This window comes from Cynocephalus volans, chromosome 8, assembly GCF_027409185.1.
Source record: "Cynocephalus volans isolate mCynVol1 chromosome 8, mCynVol1.pri, whole genome shotgun sequence".
In the NCBI taxonomy this organism is placed as follows: Eukaryota; Metazoa; Chordata; class Mammalia; order Dermoptera; family Cynocephalidae; genus Cynocephalus; species Cynocephalus volans.
This window is the reverse complement of record NC_084467.1, coordinates 21928266-21952747: the sequence shown is the minus strand read 5'-3', so window position 1 is coordinate 21952747 and position 24482 is coordinate 21928266. Positions and strand designations below refer to the sequence as shown.

The following is a 24482-nucleotide window of genomic DNA, read 5'->3' as shown; positions in this document are numbered from 1 at the left end:
TCATGCTTTTGTCTTTGGCTGTATCTTGTTTATTTCTCAGTGATTTGGGGGCTTACAGAATTACAAAATTTATATTCTTAAAGAAGAGAGATGGCACGCAAGCAACATGTGCCCCATAGGTATCATTTGTTTATCCTACATAGTGCTTTTAAATTTTTTAATTTTCTTATAAACACTTAAAATTCAGAAAATTTCACATAAACACCCACATTTCTGGCATTTGCTAAAAAAAAAAAAACTTAGATGACCTGGTAACACTGGGCCCACATTCCCTATGTCAGCTGCTATTCATCATTACGTTTATGTGGTTGTTTTTCTTACTTTGCAGAAGAAACTTTTTTATTTTATTTATTTATTTATTTATTTTTAATTTTTTTTTTTTTTAAAGATGACCAGTAAGGGGATCTTAACCCTTGGCTTGGTGTTGTCAGCACCACGCTCAGCCAGTGAGCTAACCGGCCATCCCTATATGGGATCCGAACCAGGGGCCTTGGTGTTATCAGCACTGCACTCTCCCGAGTGAGCCACGGGCCGGCCCGCAGAAGAAACTTTTTAAAAAAATTCCCCTCTGTTATCCATCTCACTACATTTACAGTTTTCTTGCCTGACCCCAGTTGTCATTTGAGTTGGTGACCCAGTTCTAGAATGTTCTAGAAGGTATAGTAATTAGACTGGTTGGTGGAATCAGACTTCCTGGGTTTGAATGCAGACTCCAACACTTAGCCTCTATGTGACTCAATTGCCTCATCTATAAAATGGAGACAATAAATCCCCGTACCAGCCAGCCACCAAAAAACCAAAAAAGTATTAAGGGCTGGCCGGTTAGCTCAGTTGGTTAGAGTGTGGTGTTTTAACACCAAGGTCAAGGTTTCGGATCCCCCTACCAGCCAGCCGCCAAAAAAAAAAAAAAAGGCAATTTCCAAAATGGGGACAATAATAGTACCTACAAACCTCAAGACTGAGTTATGTAAAACACTTAAATGCAAATGTAAAATACTTAAGACGATGCCTGCAGTCTTAGAAAAAGAAAATAAAACAATCCAGGAGCTCAAGGACCATGTCTATCTTATTTACCTTTGTATCCCAGTGACCAGCACAGGGCCTGTAACAAAAGAGCATCAGTAAATACTTTTAAATAAATAAATGAATAAAAGAAACCTAACAGTCTACTACTACTTAGAGCAAGGAACTGACAGACGTGTTCCACTCTCTATAGGAGCGCCACGTTTTATAAATAGTTGAAGCACTGTGGATGTATTAGCCTGTATTGGACTGGGGTGGGGACAGTGAGGGACGCGGAGAGGAGGTGGGGGTAGGGTGATCGCCATCCTCAGATCTTTTAAAAGGCCATCATCGGTAAAAGGGTGCGGGTTTCTTAAGCCTCACTGGGAAGAATCAGGACCAGGGAATGGCATTCACGAATAGAATTTGGCTCCTTATGGAAAAGAACAAGCAACCCCACCAGGCGCTATGAGGCTAGTACTGTGAGTCTCCAGGGTGCGCAAATGCCTTGCGACCGCGGTGCGGGGCGCCGAGGCAGGAATTTTATACTACGGTTTAGATTAAAGCGTCGTCTTGATTGGTCATAGTTTGGCGGGAACAGGAGGACGCCGGAAAAGGAAGTGACGTAAGCGTCGCTCACCTGATGGGGGTGGGATTACACGTGTGGAAATGCTGAAGTATTGTTTTGATTGGTTGTTTTCTTGAGATACCGCCCTATCAGCATCTTGTAACTCGTTGCTTCCGCTTGAACGGCGGATTTCGCCCTTAGTAAAGATGGCCGCAGAGGCTTCCGGCCCCACTTGGAGCGCAGTGCGCGTTTTCAGGAACATGGCCAGGGAAGACAGGAAAAAGCGTATGATCCGTGAGCACTGATTGGCTGAAGCGAGAAGCGTCCTGGACGCTGACTGGCTCCGTCATTCGCGCGAAGGAGTTTGTGGCGCCCGATTAAAGTAGATAGAGCGCTGCCGCAGCAACACTGTTCTGAGGTGGTCTGCGAGCCCACCGGACCGGAACATCCTGGGCCTCATTCTTGAGGGAATCGCCGCCATGATGTGGAATAGTAATAATGGGGTCGGGGGTGTGGAGGAAAAGGAGAATCGCAGGAGGGCTTAGCAAAAGGGCAAGCCTCGGGTCGGAGAGGCTTGCGGTGGCGGGAGGGCGAGGGGCGGGAGGCGGAGGTGGCGGCGTTGGGGGGCCGGGGAAACGCCGTGGGGAATTAGGCAGACGGGGAGTGTTTGGGAGGGCTGAAGCCCCAGGAAACCGGCGGACTTTTAAGAGGCTCGAAAAGCAGCTCAAGGGCCGGCCCGTGGCTCAGTTGGGAGAGTGTGGTGCTGATAACACCAAGGCCACGGGTTCGGATCCCTATACAGGAATGGCCGGTTAGCTCACTTGGGAGAGCATGGTGCTGACAACACCAAGTCAAGGGTTAATGTCCCCTTACCTGTCATCTTTAAAAAAAAAAAAAGAAAAGTAAAGCAGCTCATGTACTAATACTGTTGTTGTTCGAAACCAGGTGGATACGAAAACTATGGCAGCTCCGCTTATGGAGGCGCCGGCGGCTACACACAGCCCCCGGGGGGCTTTGGATCGCCGACACCGTCTCAGGTTGAAAAGAAATCAGTAGGTTGAGAGTATTTCGTTTTGTTTTATCCCGTCCTGAAGCCCCTAACTCATCTGTGGGAAAAAAAACTTATGCGGCGAAGGAAGGGTGTTGAACACGAACTGATGCGATAATGGTCGATTAGTATCTGTGTCTCTCATAATTAAGTGCTGTCGGTCTTTAAAATGAAATCTTCCCTAATTTTGCGCCCACTGTTTCTTTGGCTTTATTTTGAAATTTATCAGTATAGCTAATCAGTCTTGTGGGAACACTCTGGACATGTATTAACAGCCTGTTTTACATTCTTCATGTATTCAAAGTCGTCTTTTAATTAAATATAGCGAAGCGACGCAGCGCGGTGAAAAAAGCATGGTCTTTGAAGTCTAGTAGATCTATGCTCTGCCATTGCTTTGACACTTTACTTACAGGGTGTCACTGGATAAATGACTTATCCTTTTTGGGAGTCAGCTTTGCGCCTAATAAATACGGTTAATAATACGTACTTTACGAGGTGGTTGTGAGACTTTAATAGTATCTACGAAGTGCCTGTCCCATAGTCGTTTTCAATAAATGGTCCCGGATATTATTACTGAAAAGAACATGGGCTTTGGAGCCAGAATATGTAGGCTCCAGAATCAACTTTGCCTTTTAACTGGCACTGTGACTTTAGTGAAGCAACTTAAAGCCTATGGCCCTCCGTTTTTCTCATCTGATAATGGTATGGGTGCTACTCATATCACGGGGTGGTGCTGAGAATTGATAAATAAGGTAATGTGTAGGAAAGTGATCTGCACAAAGCTGTTGAAGTGTTTATTATTCACTCTTTCAGAAATGAGTTTGCATTTAATAACTGCTGTTGATTTCATCTTATGAATACAGGGTTAATTTGGCTTCTTTTTAGGTATCACTCAGATGTATTGAGATTCAGTAGGAACAGGTTGTATTGGTATACAGGTGAATAAGCTTTTACCTAAAACTGTTGATTCACGGGTGTATATTGATGGGAAAATATTCAGTGGTAATCCCTGTACGTTTCGGTATTGCTTTACGTTCTTCATATGAATTATTGCTTATAATCCTGTGAGGTATTTATTGTCTACTCCAACATACAGCAGAGGTTCAGGTATATTAAGGGACTGCCTAAGCTTGCATAACTAGTAAGTATCTGGAACCAGACAGTGAGCACGTGATGCTGAACAAATGCAAAATCTGGTGAGCAGCAGCTTCTCCCTAATGTAGTTTTCTTTTTCCGGAAAGACCAAAGGGGACTTCAGTTCTCTAACGTCATCTTTCTTGAGGCTGTGAAGGAAAAAACAAAAGATAGATTAATGGTTCTCATCTTTTCTCCCCAAGCTTAATTTTTTTTTCTTTTCTTTTTTGGCAGCTGACCTGTGGGGGGATCCGATCCCGTGACTTTAGTGTTATAAGGCTGCATTCTAACCAACTGAGCTAACTAGCCAGCCCCAACCTTAGCAATTTTTCTTCATTCTTCTTGTTAGAATTTGAATCTCAGAATATCTAGTCTGGGTTGTGTATTAAGACAGCTTTTCAGAGAAGGATGGTGATTATAAGCTAAAGACTTAAACCCAGCTCTTCTTGTTTTTAAATCTAGTCTTTTCCTCAGTAAATTAGATAAACACCATATCTAAAATGTTTCCTGTTGAGTACATATTTGTTATATGTGGTTGAACCGTGTGAAATTTCCAGTACTGACCATTTTTTATCTATAAAAATAGTGATTGTATAAAGTATTGTCAGAGTAACCTATGGTTCATAGTCAGCTGTGAAAATAATTGTTTTTCAAAAATTAAACATTCTTGTGCTGGCACACTTCCTGTGAACCTCTGGAAAAAACCAGGAACTCCTTGTGATCAGTTCCTAGCATATAATATGTGCTCAATGAAAAACAAGAAATATCAGATTTGAGATGAATTTGGAGGCATTATTAACACCTCAACCATTACCCATATGTAACTTTTTTGCCAAAGGAGTAATAATATTTATTGAATAACTATGACATGTGGAGGTTGGTTTTAGCACTTTGTATACATTATATGTTTTGTTTACAACTTGACAGATAGATATCATCATCTTTCAGAAAAGATGGTGGCACATCCAGGGCTGTGGAACTGGGATTTGAGCATAGGACTGTTTGGCTTCAAATCCCATGTTCTTGCCACTTTATCACACTGGTTCTTAGTTTTCTTATGCCGAAGATAAAATCTCAGCTGTGATAGGTAAAACAGAAAATATAAGTAGATTGTGAGAGATAGATCGTGGGACCTCTGCAAAATTAAATCTCTAAATATTAATATAATATATAACTTCACCTATAAAACACTATAAAGTAAAATTGAAAAACATGGTTGATCCTTATTAAAAGCTATTGCAGATATAAAGAATGAGGAACATAGCTAACATAATAATTGCTAACATTTATTGAGTACTTACAGTGTGCCAGATTGTATTCTAAGTACTTTACTACATAGTTAATTTTCATAATGATTTTATCATTCCTAGTTTTACATAGGAGGAAACAAGTACAGATGAGTTGAGAAATGTGATCAAAAGCACTCTGCTCCTGAGCGTAGAGCCACAATCTTAACCCTCAAGCTCGGCTGCTGCTTTTTGTGGCGTGTGTCCTGTCTTATATGTAGAACAGGCGTTGGGTTACTTCCTACTGATTTCTGACAGGAAGAACTCTAATCTTTAATTTGCTGTGCTTATTCTGCCTTATTCATATTTCCTCTGTAAGACTGGGAGTCTATATTTGCCTTCAGCCTATAATGCCCATCCCATACCCACTATTTTTTCAGTATCAAAATTCTTGTGCTTCAAAGTCCAGCCCAAATGCTCTCTCTTCTCTAAATTGCCAATAATTTTTTTTCTGAGATCCCACATAGCACATTTCATTCTATAGTGTATCACAGTCAAGTTTGTTGTTTACATTTGTACCTCTCATAGGTTATGAGTATGTTAGAGGCAGATCCTATCCCATCTTACTCATCTTTATGTTACCCAGAACACCCCTTGCCAGTGGTAGGCACAAATGAGTTTACACTGTTCTCAGGTTGCTTCAGGATATGATTTGAGTGTCCTCACTAGACACTCTTCTGTCTACCCCATTCTATATCTTCCCTTTAAGATGTTAAGGGTGGCCAAGCTCCCCAGGAGCTCCATCTGATTGCCAAAACATCTGTCTTAAGGGAAGCTACACTTCTAACTTTTTGTTATATTTCATTGTGAGACCTAGAGCAGCTCCACAGTCCTGTCTCTGCTCTCCATTTCTCAAACCCTTTCCTAGTACCATCTCATTTTGTCAGTGACCCAAACAGCCAGCTCCAGCCTGCCTTCACCCTAAAGCTGGGGTTTCCTCCTAAAGGCCTGTTCTCACAGCAGGTCCTTCCTTATCCTGTCCCCATTCTGGCCTACTCATCTTGGTGAATTCTTAGCAACACAACATACCCATTCAGCAGGAGCTTTGGAGTCAGACAAACCTTGGTTTGAATTCTAAAGTGTGGCATTTGTTAGATATGACCTTGATTTCCAACTCTGTGAAGCAAGAATAACGAGGTTTGTTTTGAAAATTCAGTGTTCTAGGGCCGGCCCATGGCTCACTTGGGAGAGTGTGGTGCTGATAACACCAAGGCCAAGAGTTCAGATCTCTGTATAGGGATGGCTGTAGCTCACTTGGGAGAGCGTTGTGCTGACAACACCAAGTCAAGGGCTAAGATCCCCTTACTGGTCATCTTTTTGTTTGTTTGTTTGTTTGTTTGTTTATCATGAATATTCATGAGGTACAAAGCTGATTGTCCCCCCTCCTGCCCATGATGTGGGGGCCAGATTCATACTGGGGGCATATCCATATCTTTTTATAGAAAGAAAGGAAGGAAGAAAGAAAAGAAAATTCAGTGTTCTAGTATATTTAAAGTGCTTGGCACATGGTAGTTATTAAATAAGTGGTAATTTTCTTAATTGGATTTTCTCATACTTTTTCAGAGAGCCCGAGCCCAGCACATTGTACCCTGTACCATATCTCAGCTGCTCTCTGCCACTCTAGTTGATGAAGTTTTCAAAATTGGGAATGTCGAGATTTCACAGGTATGTAAAAGAATTTGTGGAGGAGTCACTTAATCATATGAAAAATGAAATAAGACTTACTTTGTTTAAAAATATGTAAGTGTTGCTTTGGTTTCTAGGAAAACCAAACTTTTTTTTTCCCCAACCTAGGTCACCATTGTGGGGATAATCAGACATGCAGAGAAGGCTCCAACTAACATTGTTTACAAAATAGATGACATGACAGCTGCACCCATGGATGTCCGCCAATGGGTTGACACAGATGTAAGTGGCTGTTTTTGAATCAGGATGGGGTTACTTTGGGACTTTAGAGATGTTGAATTATTTTAGTCTTCTTAAAGTTTTCTGTTATTATAATAATAATACATAAGCAAGACATCAAAGGCAGAAACACTTAAATGAAAGGTTAATAGATTTGATTACATAAAAGTTTAAAACCTAAACTTCCCAAAATACCATAAACAAAGTTAAGAGGCAAGTGACAGAAGACAGTAGGACATAAATTCTGTGAAAACAAGGATTTTTGTCTTGGTCACATCATATCCCCAGCACCTAATGATCCCTGAGTAAATACTGTTTAAATTAATGGAAAAAATATTTGAAACGTATTACAAGCATTTAAAATTTTAATTAATAAAAAGCTCTTACAAGGCAAAAGAACACTGCACCTAAAAAAAAATGGACAAAGATACCCACTTTTATTCAGATAATGAATAAAAGACTAAATACAAATGACAGCAGCAGTCACAAAAGCAGGTTTAATAAACATTGGGATACTATTTTTAACTTATTAAGTTGGCAAGGAAAAAAAAAAGTATGACAATATCCAGTTCTGGTGAGAGCAACAGCTAGATTAATGTCTCTAGCACTTAGTGGACACTTAATAATTATTTGTTGAATAATTTGTCATTGTTTGTCTAAGAAGTGGATGTCATCCTACCCTGATAGTATTAATTGATACAACTTTCCTCAAAAATCAGCTTGTATCAAAATCATCAATCATAAAAATGTGGACCTTAGCAACTCCACTGCTAGGGATTTACATTAAGGAAATTGGATCCCCTTGCCGGCCAGCTGCCAAAAAATATATATACATTAAGGAAATAATTAAAGACATGTACAAAGATTCAGTTATAAGAATATTGATCATAACATTATTTATAATATATGTAAAATATGTAGGTGGAGTGAAATGCCAAAAAAAGTTGATCTCCATGTGATGGGATTTGCAGTGTTTTTTATTTGTATTTATTTATTTAATTTTTTACTTTTTATTTTTTTTAAAAGGTGACTGGTAAGGGGATCTTAACCCTTGACTTGGTGTTGTCAAGCACCACGCTCTCCCAAGTGAACTAACTGGCCATCCTTATATAGCGATCCGAACCCATGACGTTGGTGTTATCAGCACCACTCTCTCCCAAGTTAGCCATAGGCTGGCCCATGTTTTTTTTTTTAAATACATACTTTATTTTTAAATATGTATTTTGTAGTAAGTTTTTTAAAGACATGTATTTTATATAATCAGAAAAGAACTTTAAAAATCAGCTAATATATATTTCTTATAAATCATATGTGTGTATTCTAGAAACTCAAAAAGAAATATATAAAATCATTTGTAATTATCCCAGTTAACCATTGTTAATATTTTGGCATGTATTTTCCCCCACAGGGGAAACAGCTTTTCTCCATGTGTCACAACTGGTCTTCCAAAACTATATCTAGAATTCACCATTATCTTTTGCAACAGTGTGGGGTATCCCATTATACAAATGCATACTTTATGTTGATTATTTGGGTTGTTTTAAAATTTTTAGTATCCTACTTTTTACAATAGCCAAGAGTTGGAACCAGCCCAAATGTCCATCATCAGATGAGTGGATACGGAAAATGTGGTACATCTACACAATGGAATACTACTCAACTATAAAAACGAATGAAATACTGCCATTTGCAACAACATGGATGGACCTTGAGAGAATTATATTAAGTGAAACGAGTCAGGCACAGAAGGAGAAATACCACATGTTCTCACTTATTGGTGGGAGCTAAAAATTAATATATAAATTCACACACACACACACACACACACACACACAACCGGGTGGGGGGAGAAGATATAACAACCACAATTACTTGAAGTTGATACGACAAGCAAACAGAGAGGACATCGGTGGGGGGAGGGAGGAGGGGGGGAGGTTTTGGTGATGGGCAACAATAATCAGCCACAATGTATATCGACAAAATAAAATTTAAAAAAAATAAAAAATAAAATAAAATTTTTAGTATCCTAGACTATGCTATGATGAATCTATATCTTAATGCATGTTCTTAATTATTTCCTTAAATTCCTAAAAGTAAAATTGCTTTGTCAATAAGCATATCCACCAGAATATTGTGTGCCTAAGAGCAGTAAATGAGGGTGTCATAACTGTTTTTTTTTTTAATGATGTGCATAACATACAACTTTTGAACTGGGAATTACCTTTAGAAGTATTTTTATTCTAATTCCTGAATTTACAAAAAAGTATGTCCTAAAAGTCAGGGCAAACTAGTTAATGCCATATTAGTATCCCTTAGCTCTTCTACTTTATAACTTCTTTTTCTGTACATAATTTGGAAATTTTAAAGAGGGTTTCATGGGCCAAGCCCGTGGCGCACTCGTGAGAGTGCGGCGCTGGGAGCGCAGCGACGCTCCCGCCACGGGTTCGGATCCTATATAGGAATGGCCGGTGCGCTCACTGGCTGAGTGCCGGTCACGAAAAAGACAAATAAATAAATAAAATAAAATAAATAAATAAAGAGGGTTTCATTAGCATCACTAAAATCTTAGTGATATGTTTGTATTTTATCTGTTAGGATGCCAGTGGTGAAAACACTGTGGTTCCTCCAGAGACATATGTGAAAGTGGCTGGCCACCTGAGATCTTTTCAGGTAAAATCAGAATCAAATGGCAGTTAAAATGTATTTGCAGAATAAAAAAAAAAAAAAGCCAAAAAGGGGAAAAAAATGTATTTGCATTAAGCAATTTTGGGATTCATGTCTGGGTTTAGCCTACTTAATACTTAGTTAAGTCTCCATGTTCAATGGGGAGTTGTTATTCTCTTCTTCAAAAGGAAATAACTGATTTTTACGTTAATGTAAAGCTAACAGAATAGTACAGAAAGAACAGACTCTGCCTACAGTTGCCAGCTGCGGCCTCCATTAGGTATAGAAGGGAGAACACTGGATTCAGAATCAGGAGACTAGACTCTGCTTGGTTGTATAACCTTGGGAAAGTCATGAACATCTTTGAGCTAGTTTTGTTCTTTTCCCTCATTATTGACTATATTTGGATTACCTCTGAAAAATTTTATAGTAGACATTTTTCTAATATTGGCAAAATAACCAAGAAAAGAGCCACAGTGTTTTGATCTGAAATTGACTTGAAAAGCTAATCCTTTATTCGCATTTTTCTCTTTAATAGAACAAAAAGAGCCTGGTAGCCTTTAAGATCATGCCACTGGAGGATATGAATGAGTTCACCACACATATTCTGGAAGTGGTCAATGCACACATGATGCTGAACAAATCTAACAACCAGGTGAGTGGCTTCACTCTCCTAGCTTTTTCTCTTCCCGGGAAGAACATAGAGTGCTTTTGTGCTATGGCTTTGATTTCCTCGACATTTTGAAGGTTGACCCAGGAGAAAGGCATCTCTCAGTCCTCAGAAAAGGCACCACATTTTCTCCATGAGCTTTGGCATTGTATTTTGTTCTAGGCAAAGAACTCACGTTTCTCACAGAATTATGAGCTCCTCTGACCCCACTGGCCTGGATGGCTGAGACCTAAGATAATATCGAGGTGTATAAATGTAATTATAGGCTGAGCTCTTTGCTCCAGTATTGTCGGTCCATGTTCGGAGAAAAAAACCCAAATAAGACAGCACTTTGCTGCCTTCCTTCCAACCTATTGGCTGAGTATAAAAAATTATGCACTATGATTTTTTTCCCTGAAATTGTATTTCTTGGTTTGTATTGAAATTTTTCCATATTTTCTGTTGTGTGAATTCACTTTGGCAAGTCCATCAAAGACCATACGAAAGGTTTGTGGGTTTTTTTTGTTTTATTTTGTTTTTTATTAATTTGAATGTCAATTCATAAGGAACAAATTTAACACAAAGATTAACATCCTTAATAAAAAGAACTCTTAAAAATGAATTAGAAAAATCTAAGCAGAAACTTGGTGAAGGACTTGAGCAGATAAGTTACATACCCCATAGAAACACTAGTGTCTAATAAGTACACTCTAAGATGTTTGGTGGGGGGAGTGGGGCTAAGGCCCTCAGCCCCCCATATCAGGGTCTCGGGGGCTTTTGATTTGGCTTTTGCGGCCAGCAGCTCCCACCGTGTCTTCAGGGCCCCAGGGGTGAATCCACACAAAGGGTACAAGTCCTCACATAATTTGGGTGGCAAGGTGGAGGACTGGTGACAGAAGGAGAGACTAGAGAACTGATAAGCCATTAAGAATGCTACTGCATCTTATTCAGTGCCAAGCACTTTGTTAAGCCCTGGGGATACAGAAATAAACTCATTCATTCCTTTATTTGAAAAATATTTATTGAGCCTACTATGTGCCAGTCATTCCAGGCGCTTGGAACACAGCAGTGAGCAAGATGGATAGAGTGTCTGCCTTCAAACTTACATTCTCGGGAGGAACAGGCAATAAACAAGAAAACAAATAAATAATTTTAGGTAGTTATAGGTACTCTGCAATAAAGCAGAATAGGAGAAAAGAATGATGGAAGAAAGAAGAATGGTACAATTTTAGATAAGGGGAAGAACATTCCAAGCAGAGGAAATAGGAAGCACAAAAGCCAGGAGGATGGAGCAAGCTTGGATCTCTGAGACTAGCAAGAAGGCCAGAGTGGAGTGAAGCAAATGACAAGGAGAGTGGTAGAGGACTGTAGGTGAGGAGGAAGGGCCCAGATCACGTGGGACATTGTAGACCATGGTAAGGATCAATTTTATTCTCATTGATGCAAAACCTTTGGAAAGTTTTGAGTAGGGAGTGACATGGGTGATTTACCTTTTAAAAAGCTCACTTAGGCTGCTGTTTTGAGAATAGACTATGAGGCACCAAGAGTGGCAACAGAAGTAATTCAGGGGAATGGTTGGAGTACATGGGATAAGAAGTGGTTGGATTCCAATATACTTTAAAGGTAGAGCTGATAGGAGTTATTGGTGATTAGATACAGGATATGAAGAAAAAGGTAGGTTCAAAAATGACTCCTAGGTTTGGAGCTTGAGCAACTAGATGAAGCTGACAGTTTTGGAGGGTAAAATCCAGAGTTCTGTTTTGGACTGACCAAGTATGAAATGCTATTAGATATCCAAGTGGACTACGGAGTGGACAGTGGGATATATAAGGCTAGACTCGAGAGAGGTCAGGACTAGAGATAGAATTTGGGGAGTCATTGTTATATAGGTGATTTTATTTTATTTTATTTTATTTTATTTTTTTATTTTTTTGTTTATTTATTTTATTTATTTATTTATTTATTTATTTTAAATTTTATTTTGTCGATATACATTGTAGCTGATTATTGCTCCCCATCACCAAAACCTCCCTCCCTTCTCCCTCCCCCTCCCCCCAACAATGTCCTTTCTGTTTGCTTGTTGTATCAACTTCAAATAATTGTGGTTGTTATATCTTCTTCCCCCCCCCCGTTTGTGTGTGTGTGTGTGTGTGTGTGTGTGTGTGTGTATGTGAATTTATATATTAATTTTTAGCTCCCTCCAATAAGTGAGAACATGTGGTATTTCTCTTTCTGTGCCTGACTTGTTTCACTTAATATAATTCTCTCAAGGTCCATCCATGTTGTTGCAAATGGCAGTATTTCATTCGTTTTTATAGCTGAGTAGTATTCCATTGTGTAGATGTACCACATTTTCCGTATCCACTCATCTGATGATGGGCATTTGGGCTGGTTCCAACTCTTGGCTATTGTAAAGAGTGCTGCGATGAACATTGGGGAACAGGTATACCTTCGACTTGATGATTTCCATTCCTCTGGGTATATTCCCAACAGTGGGATGGCTGGGTCGTATGGTAGATCTATTTGCAATTGTTTAAGGAACCTCCATACCATTTTCCATAGAGGCTGCACCATTTTGCAGTCCCACCAACAATGTATGAGAGTTCCTTTTTCTCCGCAGCCTCGCCAGCATTTATCGTTCATAGTCTTTTGGATTTTAGCCATCCTAACTGGGGTTAGATGGTATCTCAGTGTGGTTTTGATTTGCATTTCCCGGATGCTGAGTGATGTTGAGCATTTTTTCATATGTCTGTTGGCCATTTGTATATCTTCCTTAGAGAAATGCCTACTTAGCTCTTTTGCCCATTTTTTAATTGGGTTGCTTGTTTTCTTCTTGTAAAGTTGTTTGAGTTCCTTATATATTCTGGATATTAATCCTTTGTCAGATGTATATTTTGCAAATATTTTCTCCCACTCTGTTGGTTGTCTTTTAACTCTTTTAATTGTTTCTTTTGCTGTGCAGAAGCTTTTTAGTTTGATATAATCCCATTTGTGTATTTTTCCTTTGGTTGCCTGTGCTATTGGGGTCATATTCATGAAGTCTGTGCCCAGTCCTATTTCCTGAAGTGTTTCTCCTATGTTTTCTTTAAGAAGTTTTATTGTCTCAGGGTGTATATTTAAATCCTTAATCCATTTTGAGTTGATTTTAGTATACGGTGAGAGGTATGGGTCTAGTTTCATTCTCCTGCATATGGATATCCAGTTATCCCAGCACCATTTGCTGAAGAGGCAGTCCCTTCCCCAGTGAATAGGCTTGGTGCCTTTGTCAAAGATCAGATGGCAGTAAGTGTGTGGGTTGATTTCTGGATTCTCTATTCTATTCCATTGGTCAGTGTGTCTGTTTTTATGCCAGTACCATACTGTTTTGGTTATTATAGCTTTGTAGTATAGCTTAAAGTCAGGTAGTGTTATGCCTCCAGCTTTATTTTTTTTGCTGAGCATTGCTTTGGCTATTCGTGGTCTTTTATTGTTCCATATAAATGTCTGAATAGTTTTTTCCATTTCTGAGAAAAATGTCTTTGGAATTTTGATGGGGATTGCATTGAATTTGTATATCACTTTGGGTAGTATGGACATTTTCACTATGTTGATTCTTCCAATCCAAGAGCATGGAATATCTTTCCATCTTCTTGTATCCTCTCTAATTTCTCTCAGCAGTGGTTTGTAGTTCTCATTATAGAGATTTTTCACCTCCTTGGTTAACTCAATTCCTAAGTATTTTATTTTTTTGGTGGCTATTGTAAATGGGCAGGCTTTCTTGATTTCTCCTTCTGCATGTTCACTATTGGAGAAAAGAAATGCTACTGATTTTTGTGTGTTGATTTTGTATCCTGCTACTGTGCTGAAATCATTTATCAATTCCAACAGTTTTTTTGTAGAGGTTTTGGCTGTTCGATATATAGGATCATGTCATCTGCAAACAGGGACAGTTTGACTTCATCTTTTCCAATCTGGATGCCCTTTATTTCCTTCTCTTCTCTGATTGCTCTGGCTAGTACTTCCAACACTATGTTGAATAGGAGTGGTGAGAGTGGGCATCCTTGTCTAGTTCCTGTTCTTAAAGGAAAAGCTTTCAGCTTTTCCCCATTCAGGATGATATTGGCAGTGGGTTTGGCATATATGGCTTTAATTATGTTGAGATACTTTCCCTCTATACCTAACTTATAGAGGGTCTTTGTCATGAATGAGTGCTGAACTTTATCGAATGCTTTTTCAGCATCTATAGAGATGATCATATGGTCCTTGTGTTTGAGTTTATTAATATGGTGTATCACATTTATTGATTTGCGTGTGTTGAACCAACCTTGCATCCCTGGGATGAATCCCACTTGATCGTGATGAATAATTTTTCGTATGTGTTGCTGTATTCTGTTTGCTAGTATTTTAGTGAGGATTTTTCCATCTATATTCTTCAAGGATATCGGCCTGTAGTTTTCTTTTTTGGTTATATCTTTACCTGGTTTTGGTATCAGGATGATGTTTGCTTCATAGAATGAGTTTGGGAGATTTGCGTCTGTTTCAATCTTTTGGAATAGTTTGTAAAGAATCGGTGTCAATTCCTCTTTGAATGTTTGGTAAAATTCTGCTGTGAATCCATCTGGTCCTGGGCTTTTCTTTGTTGGGAGCCTTCTGATAACAGCTTCAATCTCCTTTATTGTTATTGGTCTGTTCAAATTTTCTACGTCTTCATGGTTCAGTTTTTGGAGCTTGTGTGTGTCCAGAAATTTATCCATTTCCTCCAGATTTTCAAATTTGTTGGCGTATAGTTGTTTATAGTAGTCTCGAATGATTCCTTGTATTTCAGATGAATCAGTTGTAATATCGCCTTTTTCATTTCTAATTTTTGTTATTTGAGTCTTCTCTCTTCTTTTTTTTGTTAGCCATGCTAATGGTTTGTCTATTTTATTTATCTTTTCAAAAAACCAACTTTTTGATTCGTTGATCTTTTGAATTGTTTTTTGGTTTTCAATTTCATTCAGTTCTGCTCTGATCTTAATGATTTCTTTCCGTCTGCTAACTTTAGGTTTGGATTGTTCTTGTTTTTCTAGTTCTTTAAAGTGGAGTGTTAGGTTGTTCACTTGCCATCTTTCCATTCTTCTGAAGTGAGCATTTAATGCAATAAATTTTCCCCTCAATACTGCTTTTGCAGTATCCCACAGGTTTTGGTATGATGTATCATTGTTTTCATTAGTTTCAATAAACTTTTTGATTTCCCGCTTGATTTCTTCTTGGACCCATATGTCATTAAGTAGAATGCTGTTTAATTTCCATGTGTTTGTATAGTTTCCAGAGTTTCGTTTGTTATTAATTTCTAGTTTTAATCCATTGTGGTCTGAGAAGATACATGGGATAATTCCAATTTTTTTGAATTTATTGAGACTTGATTTGTGACCTAATATGTGATCTATCCTGGAGAATGATCCATGTGCTGATGAGAAGAATGAATATTCTGAGGTTGTTGGGTGGAATGTTCTGTAGATATCTGCCAATTCCAATTGGTCTAGAGTCTTGTTTAGATCTTGTGTTTCTCTACTGATTCTTTGCCTAGATGATCTGTCTAATATTGACAGTGGAGTGTTCAGGTCCCCTGCTATTATGGTATTAGTGTCTATTTCCTTCTTTAGGTCTAATAGAGTTTGTTTTATAAATCTGGCTGCTCCATCATTGGGTGCGTACATATTTATGATTGTTATGTCTTCTTGATGGATCAGTCCTTTTATCATTAAGTAGTGTCCCTCATTGTCTCTTTTTATGGTTTTTAGTTTAAAGTCTATTTTGTCAGATATAAGAATAGCCACTCCAGCTCGTTTTTCTTTTTTGTTTGCATGGTAAATCTTTTTCCATCCTTTCACTCTTAGTCTGTGTGAATCTTTATGGGTGAGGTGGGTCTCTTTTAGGCAGCATATAGTTGGGTCCTGCTTTTTGATCCAGTCAGCCAGTCTGTGTCTTTTAATTGGGGAATTTAAGCCTTTAACATTAAGAGTTGTTATTGAAAGGTGTTGATTTATTCCTAGCATTTTATTGGTTGTTTGGTTGTCTTAGGTGTCTTTTGTTCCTTGCTTTCTGATTTACTGTTTGGTTTCTTTGTTTGTTGGTTCCTTAGGTTGTAGATAGTGTTTATGTTAGCTTGTTTTCTCTTCATGAATGCCATTTTTATTGCACTAGCGGGTTTAGATTTTTCTTAGGTTTTTATGGCAGTGGTAGTTATTTTTCAGGAACCAAACCCAGTACTCCCTTGAGGATTTCTTGTAAGGGTGGTCGTGTGGTAGTGAACTCCCGCAGTTTTTGTTTGTCTGAGAAATATACAATTTGCCCCTCATTTCGGAAGGATAGCCTTGCAGGGTAGAGTATTCTTGGCTGGCAATCTTTGTCTTTTAGTATTTTGAAAATATCATCCCATTCCTTTCTAGCTTTTCGGGTTTGTGATGAAAAGTCTGATGTTAACCTGATTGGGGCTCCCTTATAGGTGATTTGACGCTTCTCTCTTGCAGCTTTTAAGATTCTCTCTTTGTCTCTGAGTTTTGCCAATTTGATTATGACATGTCTTGGAGAAGGCCTTTCTGGGTTGAATACGTTTGGAGATCGTTGAGCTTCCTGGATCTGAAGATCTGTGACTTTTCCTATACCTGGGAAGTTTTCTGCCACCATTTTTTTGAATATGTTTTCAATGGAATCTCCATTTTCCTCCCCTTCTGGAATACCCATGACTCGGATATTTGATCGCTTGAGGTTGTCTGATATCTCTCTCAGATTTTCTTCCATGTCCTTGATTCTTTTTTCTTTCTTTTTGTCTGCTTGTGTTATTTCCAACAGCCCATCTTCAAGTTCAGAGGTTCTCTCTTCAACTTCGACAAGCCTGCTGGTTAAACTCTGCGTTGTGTTTTTTATTTCGCTGAATAACTTCTTCAGTTCAGCAAGTTCTGGTACATTTTTTTTCAGGACATTGATTTCCTTGTATATTTCCTCTTTCAGATCCTGTATACTTTTCCTCATTTCATCATGATGTCTAGCTGAGTTTTCTTGTATCTCATTCAGTTTCCTTAGAATTATCACTCGAAATTCCTTGTCAGTTATTTCAAGGGCTTCTTGTTCTATAGGATCTAGAGTATGAGATTTATTAACTTTTGGTGGTGTACTTTCTTGATTTTTTGTATTTCTGGTGTCTATTTTTTTGGTGTTTATTCATTGTGGCAGGGGGTTTCACAGTCCACCGGTTTGAGACTAATGACTAACTAGGATGTTGCTGTGGTTGCCAATTTGGTATGGCTCCCGCCGTGACTGCTCAGTTGGGCTCTAGTGTCTTGTGTGTGTGGTTGCCTCGGGTCTTGGGCTTCTCCGGGGATCCACCTTTCTGGTCAGCTTGGACTCTGCTGGGCTGGTGGATCACGTACCACAGGGTGTGTGATCTCTGTTGAGCTTTCACTTCCTGTACAGGACTTCTCCCCGTTCCGTGTGCTCTGGCCCAGGCTGTTAGATCGTGCAGTGGCAACCCTACCGGGTGTGTGGTTTCTGTCGAGTCTCCGCCTCCCTGGCCGCACGTCTCCCCCCTCTGTGCACACTGTGCTGGGCTGGGGTGTGTCTTCTGCACCCCTCGTCTATCAGCTGGGCCTTCAAGACCCTGCTCAGCACCGCCTCGCCCAGGAAGTCTACCAGGTTTCTGCTAGGCACAGACGACCGGTCGCTCTGGGTGCCTTTGTAGCACTGTGTAGATCTTTCTCGGGACTTGTTCACCTTCGTATCCCCCCGGTATAAACCGAGTCTAGTGCCCGCCTGCAGCCTGCTCTCCGGCAGGTTCAAGCAGACCTGGGAACTCTCCTCCCACACTATTCCCAACCAGAAATTCGTTAGGCTTTTTTCCAAACTGGTGGTCGCAGAGATGGTATCTGCCTCCCAGTAACAGGAAGTTTACCAGGGCGGAGTCCAGGGTGTGGTGGAGTGACAGTCGGCCGCCCGTACTTCCTTGCCCTCCCAACACTGGTCGGGACGCCCCACGCCCCCAGCCCCGCCAGAGAACCGCGGAGGGAGTGGGAGAGGAGGCCGGCCCACAGGCTCCGGAAAGCCCCGCGCCAGGCCAAGCAAATGGGCTCAGTGATGGCCAAGCAGGGCGGAGCTGCCCGCACCTGGGAAAATGGAGGCAGCCCCGGGGCGGTGAGTGGCCTGGTGGTGCAGGCGGGAGCCGCGTGGGCATCCACCCCCCGAACAGAGCTGTGCCAGGGATCACTCACAGTGCTGTGCCAGGTCGGGCGCTCGCTCTGTCTCTGGTTTGTCGCCTTCCGTGTTCTCGGCTCTGCCGCCTCGGGCTGTTCAGTCGCGGCGCGGCTCGGGTGCTCCCAGGAATCTTCTTTAATGCCGGTCTGAAACCTCGAATCCTGAATAGGGCAGCTGGCCGCCTTCAGTGTGGCCCCAGCCTCCGGGATCCTGGCTGCATCCACAGCAGCCCTGGCGCCGTGTTCCCTGTTTCAAGACTCGCTTTTGCAGCTAAGAATCAGTTCTTTTCCTGCTCCACACTTCAAAGCTGTTGCCTGTAAATGAGGCAGCCTCTCCTGCCGGGGGCAAAGTGGCGTTGAGTCCCCACGACCGGCCAGCAGCAGCAGTCCTCCCTTAAGAGATGGCGAGAGGAAGGTCCACAAGTTTCCCGGCTGCCTGAGGCCCAGTGGCCACCTTTTCCACCTCAACTACTCCGCGCCAGCCGCCGCAGCCGCCGCCATCTTGAAACTCTCTATATAGGTGATTTTATAAACTATTTAAAACCTTGGATGATGAGATAGCTAGGGAGTTAAGAGGTCAGAGACATGAGCTCTGGGACATACTAACCTTTAGAAGTCTGGAAGCAGAATAGCCACAGAATATCAAAGAAGTTGCCAGTTAGGCAGGAGGAAAGCCAGGAAATGTGATTCTGTAGAATATTCTGAAAAGAATATTTCAAGAAGGAGAGTGGAGATAGATTGCAGAATGCTGCCTGAGGTCAAGTAGGATGATGAAAGAAGTCTGCTGTTGAATTTGGAAAGGTGGATCTTCAAAAGCCTTTGGTAGAGGATAAGGGGGAAAAGTGGGTTAAAGAGAATGGGAATAGGTAGAAAGTTTAAAGTGTTTATTACTGTACTTCATAACACGTGTATGTATGTGTCAAATATTATGTGATAAAATGGTTTTAAAGTGAGAATGGGTGGTTAGGGAGTGGAAACCAGGAGTATAGACAATTACATTGAAGAATAAGTAAGGTAATTCTTTCCCTCAAAGAAGATTGTGTTACACAGTGGGAGTTCAGCTCACTTAAGCAGTGAAAGTGTTGATAAGTGGCAGGTGCAGGGTACCAGGGAACCACAAAGAAGGATTTCTTATCCTGGCCTGGACAACAAAAAAGGCACACTGGAGGAGGTGATTCCTATATCAAATCTTAAAAGATGTGTGAACTGGGGCCACCTGAAGCAGGAGGTGAGGTCATTTCAGCAAAGGTATTTGGGTAAGAAACAGCATTCAGCTCAGCATTACTGGATCATAAAATGTAAGATTTCTGTTTCACCAGCAGGCAATGTGAAGGCATCTAGCTTGAGAACAAGGGACCATGATTGATTTGGGGTTTTTTACTATCTCGAAACAGTAGGTATTTAATGAACATTTGCTAAATGAGAGAATCTCCTGACTGGACAGGATTTCTCCTAAAGAGCTTTCACAGTGCTCTTATATCTGCTGTGGGTGCTTAATATATTTGGTCTTCTGTCATTCTTATTTATTCAGTTCAATAAATTAAACATTGACAGTGTGTATTTTTCACCAGGCACTGTGCAAAGATAAAGGGACTTGTATGGGAAAGTGACACGCAAACGGTGTGGTGAGTGCTGTGATAGGGAATGGGCCAAGTACTGTGAGAGCCGAGAAGGAAAGAAGTGACAACTTGGCTTGGGGAATGTCAGGGAAGGCTTTACAAAGGCAGAGGCATTGAAGTTGGACTTTGAAGGATGAGAAGAGTATTCATCATAAAGGTGAGGGGAAGAGCATTCCAGACAGGGAACAACATGTTCAGATCAGAGGCATGTTTGTGGATGGCAAGAAGTTGAAGTGCAGCTGGTGAGTAAAGTGTGTTGAGAAGGAGTGGTCAAGAATAAAATACAAATTTTCACTGCTAGTTGTGGTGGGTCTTGAATGTCTAGGAGTTTCATACTATTATCACAGGCAGAGGGAGCCATTTAAAAGCTTTTAAGCAGAGGAGTGACATGATCATAAGAGGCTGTGACTTGTAGCAATGGGGAGGGTTGTTTGGACGAAGAGAGACTAGAGGCTGAAATACCAATCAGGAGACCAGGGGTGATGAGGATCAACTTGAGCTACACTGAAGAAATTAATAGTCTTTGGTGACCGATAGTGGAAGGTGAGTGAATGGAGACTCACAGATGACTGAGGATTGGGTTTGGGTTTAGTAATTGAGATGGAACAATAGCGTGGCAAGCAGGTTTGGAGAGGAAAGTATATTTTATTTTGAAGTGCCTGAGATATCTGGGTGGAGACAACCAGTAGAGGCTGGCAATGAGGATTTGTGGCCTAGGAGGAGGCCTGGGAGGAAATCCTGGGGGAACTGCCAGCCTTTGGGGAGATAGGTAGAAGAGGCTGATAAGGGATATGAGAAACTGTAGTTTGGGAGGTAAGTGGAGAACAGAAAAATATGGTGTCAAGAAGCCTAGGAAGGAACACATTTCAAGAGGAATGTGGACAGCAGTGTCTGCTTCTGAGAGGTCAAGTTCTATGAGGACTGAAAGAGACTTTTGGATAGTTGGTTGAAAGTCATTGGTGACTTTGGTGAGAACGGTGTTGGATATGTACTTGGGGAGAGTCAAATGGTGGGCTGAGGAGTGACTAAGGAGAAAGGAAATGAGAACAGTGAGTAGACTATTAGTTTAAGAAATGTAGTGGTAAAAAATGAGGAAAGAGAGGATGATGAGGACTATGTCTCCTTTCCTCTCCCTGTGGTGATTCATGCCTAGTTGACAATCAATAAATGCTTGCATGATTGATCCCCAAGGACAGCATTATAGCAGATCTCCGGGTAATTTTCTTCTCAGTGCTACTTTTCCTCTGGTTCTTCTCATGTCACAAACAAGAAGAGGAGCCAGGAGTATCGTTTTGATATTATGTGCTTCAGAAGGTTATTTTACCTTCCAGTGGAATACTCATTAGATTATAGCTGTCCTTCCCAATGTAAGCAGTTGTTATTGGAAAAACACTTCGCTTAAATTGTTTCCTATAAGCTGCTTATTAACAAACTATTTGAAATAAAAAAGACTACGTTTAACTTGGTGAACTTTCTAATGTTGTGAACTTATTTCTTAATTCAGCCCTCAGCAGGGAGAGTACCTATCAGCAATCCAGGAATGGCTGAAGCAGGGAACTTTGGTGGGAATAGCTTCATGTCAGCAAATGGCCTCACTGTGGCCCAAAACCAGGTAAATTCTGCCTAAGTGACTCCAGAAATCTGAAACAGGCAATTCTAAATTGTATTACCTCCTCACAGTTATCTAAGGCTAAGCACTTGGCTCATTTCTTTCTTATAAAGGGACTCAGGTTTGCAAAGGGGAGCTGATTCACAGTAGTTGCTAAAATCTTTCTGATTTGAATCTTCAGGTGCTGAATTTGATTAAGGTTTGCCCAAGACCTGAAGGATTGAACTTTCAGGATCTCAAGAACCAGCTCCAACATATGACTGTAGCCTCAATCAAGTGAGTATTTGGTTTCCATAAGCTAGGGCTCCTGAATTGTACCATTTCACCTCTCCAGGGTTTCCTGGTAATGAGAAGTGGGTTAAAAAAGTATAGCTGCTAACTGCAACCTTATTAATAGAGGGGAATTTGTTCAGCTGTGGAAAAAATAGAAAAAGGACTCACAAAGATGGTACTATCATAATGTGTGGGGGATATTCTGAGCAAAAATTGACCTGATACCTCATGCCTTGTGGGATTTAGTCTGGAGGAGAGAGGTCCTTAGCTCCTGGTCCTCCAGTGTACAGTCCTAGAAAAAAAAAATGACCCCTTTGTTTTCTTTCTGTTTGTTTTGTTTGTTGTTTGTTTCGTTTGGTTGGTTTTTGTTTTTTGTTTTTGCTTTCTAGGCAAGCTGTGGATTTCCTTAGCAACGAGGGACACATCTATTCTACTGTGGATGATGATCATTTTAAATCCACAGATGCAGAATAACTGGATCTAATTGGGTGTCTGAGATATTTTCTAGCTGGACCTATTTTCACAATTTGTTTTCTCCAGCTGTGCATATGTTTGGCCAGGTGACTTCTAGGAAGTAGGTTTCATCTCAAAAAGGTATCAACTGACATCGTTTTGAAACTTACTGCTCTTCTTTTTTTTTTGTTTTGTTTTTGTTTTTTTTTTTTGTTTTTTTGGGGTTTTTTTGTCTTTTTTGTGACCGGCACTCAGCCAGTGAGTGCACTGGCCATTCCTATATAGGATCCGAACCCGCGGCGGGAGCGTCGCTGCCCTCCCAGCGCCGCACTCTCCCGAGTGCGCCACGGGGTCGGCCCTTTTTTTTGTTTTTGAAGCTCAAAGGGAGATGGGCAATTTACAGGGATGTAAACCAGGATGGAATTTCTTGAAGAAGTTACAAATAAGTTAGTTAAAACATCAGGTTAGATGGAATTGGAACAGGGCTGCTACCAAGAGAGTTGGGCAGTATTAAATAATGCTCAGAAGTTTCAGTTCCTACAGTGTTTCCTCTTGAGAGATGGTGAGCAGGACTAGGGCCTGTGGGCAGAGCACAGCCGAGAAACCAGCTCTCCTCTGCCTTTTTTTGTAACCCACTTTGGTTATGTGGTGTTACTTTCAAAATTGCACTTTCCTTCACCTTGTCGTGATTGTTGCTGAAAGCATGTTCATATGAAAATGAGGTTCTGAAGTGATGGCCTCAAGGGGTAAAGTAGAAGAAATGTTACTGCATTTTGTACAAAATATGTTCATCCATATGTTTAATAAAACAGTTCTGTTATTGCAGTACCTTGTGAAACTTTTCTCATTTTTCTTTCTTTTTTAAAAATTTTTATTTTATTTAATTTTTATTTTATTTATTTTATTTTATTTTTATTTTATTTTATTTTATTTTATTTTTAAGTTTTATTTTGTCGATATACATTGTGGCTGATTATTGCTCCCCATCACCAAAACCTCCCTCCCTTCTCCCTCCCCCCCTCCCCCCCAACAATGTCCTTTCTGTTTGCTTGTCGTATCAACTTCAAGTAGTTGTGGTTGTTATATCTTCCCCCCCCCCCCCCGGTTTTCGTGTGTGTGTGTGTGTGTGTGTGTGTGTGTGTGTGTGTGTGTGTGTGTGTGTGAATTTATATATTAATTTTTAGCTCCCACCAATCAGTGAGAACATGTGGTATTTCTCTTTCTGTGCCTGCCTTGTTTCACTTAATATAATTCTCTCGAGGTCCATCCATGTTGTTGCAAATGGCAGTATTTCATTACTTTTTATAGCTGAGTAGTATTCCATTGTGTAGATATACCACATTTTCCATATCCACTCATCTGATGATGGACATTTGGGCTGGTTCCAACTCTTGGCTATTGTAAAGAGTGCTGCGATGAACATTGGGGAACAGGTATACCTTCTACTTGATGATTTCCATTCCTCTGGGTATATTCCCAACAGTGGGATAGCTGGGTCGTATGGTAGATCTATCTGCAGTTGTATGAGGAACCTCCATACCATTTTCCATAGAGGCTGCACCATTTTGCAGTCCCACCAACAATGTATGAGAGTTCCTTTTTCTCCGCAACCTCGCCAGCATTTATCGTTCAGAGTCTTTTGGATTTTAGCCATCCTAACTGGGGTTAGGTGGTATCTCTGTGGTTTTGATTTGCATTTCCCGGATGCTGAGTGATGTTGAGCATTTTTTCATATGTCTGTTGGCCATTTGTATATCTTCCTTAGAGAAATGCCTACTTAGCTCTTTTGCCCATTTTTTAATTGGGTTGCTTGTTTTCTTCTTGTAAAGTTGTTTGAGTTCCTTATATATTCTGGATATTAATCCTTTGTCAGATGTATATTTTGCAAATATTTTCTCCCACTCTGTTGGTTGTCTTTTAACTCTGTTAATTGTTTCTTTTGCTGTGCAGAAGCTTTTTAGTTTGATATGATCCCATTTGTTTATTTTTCCTTTGGTTGCATGTGCTTTTGGGGTCGTGTTCATGAAGTCTGTGTCCAGTCCTATTTCCTGAAGTGTTTCTCCTA

At 40.4% G+C, this 24482-nt stretch overlaps 1 protein-coding gene across 2 annotated transcripts; it reads left to right on the top strand.

Moving 5' to 3' along the window:
• Positions 1–1843: 1843 nt before the first annotated feature.
• On the top strand, positions 1844–23242 carry RPA2 (replication protein A2). Of its 2 annotated transcripts, XM_063105557.1 has the most exons (9): positions 1844–2062; positions 2516–2622; positions 6602–6703; positions 6833–6946; positions 9539–9613; positions 10146–10262; positions 21587–21694; positions 21873–21967; positions 22354–23242. In XM_063105557.1, the coding sequence occupies exons 1-9, from the start codon at positions 2050–2052 to the stop codon at positions 22436–22438; spliced, it is 816 nt and encodes a 271-aa protein (XP_062961627.1). In that variant the 5' UTR covers positions 1844–2049; the 3' UTR covers positions 22439–23242. The 2 variants fall into 2 exon arrangements, with proteins under 2 accessions (XP_062961627.1, XP_062961628.1); XM_063105558.1 differs by lacking the exon at positions 21587–21694.
• The last annotated feature ends 1240 nt before the right edge of the window (positions 23243–24482 follow it).